At 49.7% G+C, this 7,773-nt stretch overlaps 1 protein-coding gene across 5 annotated transcripts in view; it reads right to left on the bottom strand.

Annotated features, from left to right (window-relative positions):
- The window catches only part of KIF1A (kinesin family member 1A), a 154,028-nt gene that overhangs the window by 59,331 nt on the left and 86,924 nt on the right, over nt 1-7,773 (bottom strand). For all 5 annotated transcript variants that reach the window (XM_027875924.1, XM_027875923.1, XM_027875925.1 and 2 more), the window contains one exon: nt 2,600-2,718. In XM_027875924.1, the coding sequence (XP_027731725.1) occupies nt 2,600-2,718 (119 nt within the window). The remainder of the gene's footprint in view (nt 1-2,599; nt 2,719-7,773) is intronic.

Genomic DNA, 7,773 nt, shown 5'->3' on the forward strand with positions numbered 1-7,773 from the left:
GCGCCACGTGTCTGACACATTAGCTGGGCGACCACGGACAGATCTCTTAGCCTCAGGCAATTCCTTAGGATTTGTCTGCTAAGTCTCCAAATGGGCTCTACTCTCCATTGGTGGAGGAAGTCCCTCACACCAGCAATCTCTGACCCCGCTGAAGCCCCAGATCATTGTTGTCTTCCTGGTATCACATTTGTGTTAAAAGTCATGATTCCTGTGTGCACCTGGAGCAGCTTCTCCAGGGTGTCTTAGCACTACTGTCTCTTTTCCTTGGGATCTTAGTTGATCTGTGTGCCAGGCTGACATTTATTTGTAGCCAGAGTCTTTGGAAGCACAGGGTCACCAGGGAAGTTGGAGACTTTCATAGAGAAGATAGATCACAACCTTGTGTGTCAGTGGAGATGCAGATCTGCTATGTGATTCTGCCTTCCCCCCACCCCCAGTTCATTCATTCATTCATCCATCCATTATTCATTCATCCATCCATCCATCCATCCATCCATCCATCCATCCATCCATCCAACCAGCATTTACGAAGTGCTTCCTACATACCACAGACTTTGCTAGGCTTTTTTCAGATGGCTGCCTCACTTTGGAATTGTGTGATATTTTAGCTATTGTCCAGGGCCGGGGTCACTGAAGATCCCTTTTAAAAAAATCCCAAACACCCTATTTTGCTGGGAGGGCCCATTTTAGAAAGAGCAGGCTAGAGTTTTGTCTGTGCCTGAGGATAATGCCAAGTCCTATTTTTGGTCTCCTTCTGTTCTCTTATCAGGGTGTGTTTTTCCCAGACAGCTGGATCCCTCCTTAATCATCTAGACCAAGTTAGAGGGCTTTATATCTATTTATGAGCTAATTATGGTAGTTAATCTTATATAATTCATCTATTAATATGTAGAGCATGTCTCTGGTGCCAAACCTCGCACTATAGTCTTTGGAACCTGCTGACTCATAAGCTTGAAAAAAAGCCATTAGAAATTACAAAGTGATCATTTGATAATAGGGACCAACAAATTTTAATTGAAGCCCATTAAACTGGCGGGGATTTGAGGGGGGTGGTTTTTTCCTCTCAGGATGCTTTACTCTTATTAAAACTGCGCAAATTTTAACTCACTCTTCTGGGATGCTTAGGATGTCTGTGCCGATGCCCTGGCCCTACCTCCAAGCAGATTTTAAGTGAAGGACAAGTTAAGCTTCTAGTGTCCTGAGGGGAAGCACTTTGTAAACCATGCCAGTGAGACTCCACAGAATCTGCCCCGTCCACAAGCTTTGCATTTCTTCACTCATACTAGCTTGTCTAAGGCTCTCGCTCTCATCTATTGGAGGAAATCTTTCCGCATCGACTAGACTCCTCCCTCTCAAACAACCTTGCATTCAATGACTTTGAAACATCTATTGGGGCATCTAGGGAATGCCACAGGCTATAGCGTGCTGGATCTGGAGTCAGGAAGACCTGAGTTCAAATGTGACATCAGACCAGCTATATGACCCTGGGCAAGTCACTTAACCTCTATTTGCCTCAGTTCCCTCATCTGTAAAAGAGGGAATAATGATAGCGTCTACCTCCCAGGGTGGCTGAGAGGATCAAATGGGATATTTAGTAAAGAGTTTGCAAACCTCAAAGCACTAGCAATTCTGATGGATTTGTATTCATGCACTTCATATTTGTACTGCATATGCTTTTATTTGAGCTTCTCTCCCCCATTAGAATGTAAGTTCTTTGCAGATAGGATTTGTTTTATTCTTCCTACCGTCACCTAGTAGAGTGCCTTGTATACAGTAGGTGCTTAATCAGTACTTGCTGATTTATGGATTGATTTTGGTCTTTGGAGTCATAGAACTTAGCGCAATTCCAGGCTCATAGTAGGTGTCAAATAAATTCTTGTGGATTGATTGATAAAGCCCAGGAAGACCTATGCCTCTGTGTGTATCCAATGACCCCTACAGGGGCTGAAGAAAAACAGGACATCAGGGACCGTCTAGACTAAGAAACTGAGGCCCAGAGAGGGGAAGAGGCTTGTCTGAAGTCATGCAGGCAGCAAGTGTCAGAGATGGAATTCATAGCCTCTTCCATCTCGGGAAAAACCAAGCACTACGTGTGGTACCTAAAAGACACTTGATAAATGCTTGTTGAATGAATGAATGATGAGTAAATAAATAAATGAGTAAATGGGTAAATCACTGAATGAAAAACTAATGAATGAATGGATGAACGAATCAATGAATAAAATTTAGTGAATGGGTGAATTAATGAATGAAAAATGAATGAATGGATGGATGATGAGAATGGATGGACGGATGGATGGATGAGAATAAATGAAGTGGGAGAAAAGTCCAGCTCTCGTATCAGGATCAGTGTTTTACGGAGCTATGTTAGCATTATGTTTCACAGTCTCATCTAACGCCTGTTTTATTGCTCTGTAGAGGTGCTCCTGGTGTGCCAGGCCCTCTGACTCTCCCACCGAATCCTGTTGCCCACATGGGGAAATGTCTTTTTTCCCAGAGGAGCCTCTCAGAAGACCAGAGCTTTCCCTGCACGCAGGTCAGGAGCTTCCCAGGGCACAGGTAGGCCCATCCAGGCCAGAGGGCTCCTGGGGTCACCTACCTGAGATGGCCTGCACAGCCACACGCAGAAAGCCCTTCACTTCGCCCTTCTCGCTGACGATAGCCACACGGTGGACCAGGGGCACAGGGTAGAGCAGGTTGCTGAGGTACACGAAGGCCCTGAGGGAGAGGCAGAGAAGAGTGGTCACTGTGCCCGCTGCTCCCCCTGGGGTTGCCAGGCACACGGCAGGCTGATGGGCAGTTGGCATCATCACAGCTCACCGCTCACACCACAACAGCGCTGCAAAGCAAAATGGAAGCAAGACAGCCAAGGCCAGCCGGAGGAGGAGGAGGAGGATGAAGATGAGGATGAGGATGGGCATGAGGAGGCAGAGGGCAAGTGAGGGAGGGGCTGAGCCGTGCGTGCTTAAGGTGGAAAGGTCGGGCTACAGTCAGGTTCCAGGAAGTCGGGTCAGTGGAGTGAACTTGAACTTGGCAGTGACTGAGTGACCCCTCCCCACGCCCCAAGGTAGTACCTTTCAGTCTTTCATCTCCCCCAGGCAGGGGGAGGGAAGGGAATTGTTATCTGGAAGCTAGAAAAAGGGCTTCTGGCCATAGAGAGTTGGAGAACTAGTCAGTAAAAGGTGGTGAGGCGGCTGCTATAGATGAGATCCAGAGGGGAAAGGAGGGACACGGTAGAAGGTCTGGGACAGGCTGCAGAGGAGGAGACAGGAGAGCTGAAGGAGAGTGGGCAGAGAAAGAAAGAAGGGAAAGAAGCCGTGAAGTCACAGCCCAGAGCCGCCTACCTCCTGAAGGAAGGAGCAGAGACCTGTTCACAGTCTGAGAAAGAAAAGGGATTTGAAGTGGACCTTTCAGCCTGCAGCAAGAGGTGCCCTGGACCTTGTAGCTGGGGATGAAAGGAGTCTGGGGGAAGGAAGGGGCTCGGAGGGGTGACAGGTGCCCTTCTACATGGAGGCCCTATGCCTGCGCCCGCTGGTAGCAGCTTTTCTCCTAAGCTGTTGCTGGCATCCTTCCTGGCTCTCTGCTGCCTCCCAACCTAGGGCTTGGAGTCTACACCTCTAAGCATCTTGGCTGGAATGCCAGATGCCCATGGATTAAAATAACCCCAGTTCTTGAAAGGAGGAAGGAAGAAAAGAACACACTCAATTTCTGCTCTCTCCCGGTCTGCTTGGGTGCAGGCGTGGATTCTGATGAAGCTGAGGGCCCAGGCTGGGTCCTACGTTTAGCAGAGTGCTACACCTGGAGCCAGAAGGCCTGACTTAGACATTTACTAACTCTTTGAACCTGGGCAAGTTGATTAATCTCTGCTCGCCTCCATTTTCTGGACTAAAATGACAGCGTTGGATTCTGTGGCCTCTAAGATCCCTCTCAGCTCTATCTTTGATTCTATGATCTTTACTTTGTTCCATGAACACGCAGGCTGACCCCACCCTTGACTTGCCCCAGCTATCTCACAAATGCCAACCATTGGTGAGATCAGTTAAGTGGATCAGGAGGGAGAGAGAGACAGAGAGACAGAGAGAGAGACAGAGAGACAGAGACAGAGAGACAGAGTCAGAAAGACAGAGAGAGAGAGAAGAGAGAGAGAGAGAGGGAGAAAAAAAAGAAAAGGAGCTGGGAGAACAGAGACAAAGAAAAGAGGGAGAGGGGAAGAGAGAGAAGAGAAGAAAGAGAGAAAAGAGGAGAGGATGGAGAGAAGAAGAAGAAGAAGAAGAAGAAGAAGAAGAAGAAGAAAAAGAAGCACACACACACAGAGACAGAGACAGAGACAGAGAAAGGAGAGAGACAGAGGGTACATGGATCTAGGCCATCTGGCTTACTCGCTGCTCTCCTTTCCAGGACATTCTACCTCAGCCCCATGCCTTGGCACACCCGTTCCCCATAGTGGGAAAGCTTTAAGGCTCCCAGCGCTGCCTCTTGGGATCCTAATTACCCTCAAAGCACCAGGTCACTTGCCGCTTCCTCCCCAAGACCTCTCCTGATCCCCCACCTTGATTTTAGACCTTCCTTCACTCCTGCCTGCACTATTATTGTGCATTTACGTTTTATGTATCTTACATTTATGCATCTGTCTATAGTTGCTCTCTCTGCCTCGCCCTCCTGGTAGAATAAAAACTCTTTGAAGGCAGGACTGGTTTCATTTTTGTCTTCCCGTTTTCAGTGCCTAGCCTGGGGCCTGGGAGACAGCAGGCCTTTAACAAATGCTGGACATGGATGAATCAGTGCAAACCCATCCCCAGGGCTGGAAAACCCACTCTGACAAGCACATAAATGCCTTCCATTCACTGGGAAGATAGGGCGTGTCATCTTTGCAGATGAAAGACCTATCACATAGCCTAATGCAGATGGACTTTGGCCCTGACCAGCCCAGGGGGCTGCACACTCCACCCTCCTGCCTCTCCCCATGCCTCATCCCCCAACTCTGTATCATGGCTTAGACAACAGCAGACAGCCCCTACTTCACAGTGCTGGATAACCAGCTTCTTAATGCAAACACACACTGGGGGAGAGCCTGATGTGACAATGGACCTATAACTCTGCAAGAATGAGCAGATGGGAGAAAAGGAAATACATACACAGACAAATACCATAGCTCTCAAGCTGGAGGGACCTCAAAGGTCATCCCTATTTTACAGATAGGGAAACTGAGGCCCAGAAGTTAAGCGATTTATCACCAGCTCCTAGCTTGAGAGCTGGAAGGGCCATCAAGGTCATCTAATCCTCATTTTACTGAGTCCCAAAGAGGGTCATACAGGTAGAATCTGTGGTTGGATTTGAACCTAGGTCCTCTGACACCAAGGCCATGTTCTTTCAGAATATCAGATTGGGAAGTGCCAGTCTAATCCCTGCCAGACAAAGGCTCTCCTCACCAACATCCCCGGCCAGGTTTTGTCTGTCAGAAGGCCTCAGAGCAAAGGAACCCACTGGCCCTCAGAGAGGCCATCTCTTACAGAGGATGCTTTCCCTGACCTTGAGCCTCATGTCTGCCTCTGCCATTTCCACCCCATGTTGCTAGTTGTGCCTCTGGGCTGTGCAGAATAAAGCTGGCCCCTCTTTAACATGGTGGCCCTTCAATTACTAGCAGGCAAAGAACCCCAGAGAGGTTACGTATGACTTCAATTCACACTAAAGTACTAATATCAGTCATCCTTTCCCTAGAAAAGGTTCTGACTGGGGCAAAGGGGAGAGAGGAGAGCCTCAGTCATCTTCCAGAAGGGCTGCATCTCTATCATGTGGTATATGGGAAAACCAGAAAAGAAGGACTCCCTATGGGCAAATCAATCCCTTCTCTACCTCCCCACTTTTCCCCACCTTGCACCTCCCAGCAGATCTTAAACTGTTCTATGACTTGATACGTCCTAGGGCATTTCTTCAAGGGTACTTGTACAAAGAGATGGAATGACTGGTCCAGTGTCACATGACTAGCACTTGTCAGAGGGAGGATTTGCACGTGGGTCTTGTCTGATGTTCAGCATTCCTTCCACTATGCCACATGGTTCCTAACACACTATTGTGAACACAGGAATAAACATAAATGAATGCTTCCACCTATTGAAATAACTGCCTCCCTGGTGTGTCCAGAATGTCAGAGCTCAAGTGGCCATATCTGGACATACCTATGGTCCTCAGACAAGCGGCCTTCTGTGCTCTTGGCTAAAAATGCCTGTCCTTAGACGGCACAGTCTCCAGGCCCTTCGTCGTTCTGGTTGCCTTCTGGATGGTTCCAATTTAGCAACACCCTTTCCAAATTGGGGTGCTCAGAACTGAGCCAAATTCTCCAGCTGTGCTCTGCCCAGGGTAGAGGACAAAGGGATGGCCCACTTTTGACCTGCATAATTTTCAGTTGTATTCATTTATCTGGAGTTGGGAAGGACACCTACTAGCCCCCATCTTTTGTTTTCAACAAGACCTGTCATTTTATGGGGATAGGGAACTCCTCCCCAGCTGATAAAGCTCCCTCTACCCATGCAGACCAGTACCTACAGCTCTCTGGCTTCAGCCTTATGGAGATGCCTGGGGCACTGAGAGCTTAGTGCTGCCCACCATCACAGAGCCCATGGGTATCAAAGGGAGGACTGGAACTCAGGTCCTCTGGGCTCTGAGGAAAGCTCTTTCAACCTCTCTGGCTGCTGGGTTCTCACCAGAGAATGCACTGATTTCTGAGATCACAAGCCTCCATGGAAATGGAGTGAGCTCCCTCTGGAAGGACAAGGAAGGCCCTGAATTCTGTCCTTCAGCTTTACTTTTCCCCTTCTGGCCTGGGATAATAACTTGCTGAGCCCATAGGGACAAAAGCAACAAGCAATTCAGGGTGCTTGATCTTCTCCCCTCTAGTCAGGAAAATGCTTGGAGGGAGAAGAGAACTGCAGAGCCCAGACCCAGAGCCTGAGGGCAGGACTGCCTGGTGGTTAGCTCTTGGGGAGGCGGTGTGAAGCTGATCTCTCCCTCCCTGGGCCCTCTGGCTCCAAATCCAAGGTCACCTCCGGCTGCCCTCTCTCCTGGCCTCTGGGGCCCAGGAATGCAAGCAGGGCTCAGGCCAAGGCAGGGGGCTCCCGGGTGTGCAGGGGGAGTGTGACTGCCTGCTCTGTGTCTTTCCACAGCTGCGCTCCTAGGCCCCTTCCTTCCCTATGGGAGGACAGGGCTGCCTTTCTCTGGGGCCGAAGGGGCTGAAAACAGCAAATTGTTAGCTGGGACAATGTGGCGATTGACCAGCGGCAGGGACAGAACTGCCCTCTCAGGGATGTCACTTCCCATGTGGAGGCCGGGCCCTGGACGGCCAGCGGGAGCTCTGCCTGACCAGGGGCTGCAGAGATTCAGTTATGAGAAATGAGCATCCTTCCTTTCCTCTCCTCACACCCTCTCCTGGGGCTTTTCCTTGGAGAGAGAGAGTTTTCCTCTCTAAAGACACAATGGCTCCGGGGCCAGAGGACTGAAGGGGGAGATCCTCTCCTTAAGGTGACCAAAAAAGCTTCATTGAGGACCTGTACAGGGCAGTGAGGACTGAGAGAAGGGCCACGTAACGTGGTCTGGGAAGGACCTGGGAGGGAAGTGAGGCCCCGAGAAGGATCCCAGGATGATCGCTGATCTGGGGTGGCAGGGCCCTTGGAGGCCTGGGGGGAGCCTGAGGGAGGACACCTCAAAGGTCCCCTTTCTAGCCATAGCAGAGTCTAGGCTCCTGACCCCTAGAAGTCTGTGTGGTATAGGGAAAAGAGT

The sequence above is a fragment of the Vombatus ursinus genome, unplaced genomic scaffold (assembly GCF_900497805.2).
Source record: "Vombatus ursinus unplaced genomic scaffold, bare-nosed wombat genome assembly UNPS02014810.1, whole genome shotgun sequence".
Lineage (NCBI taxonomy): Eukaryota > Metazoa > Chordata > Mammalia > Diprotodontia > Vombatidae > Vombatus > Vombatus ursinus.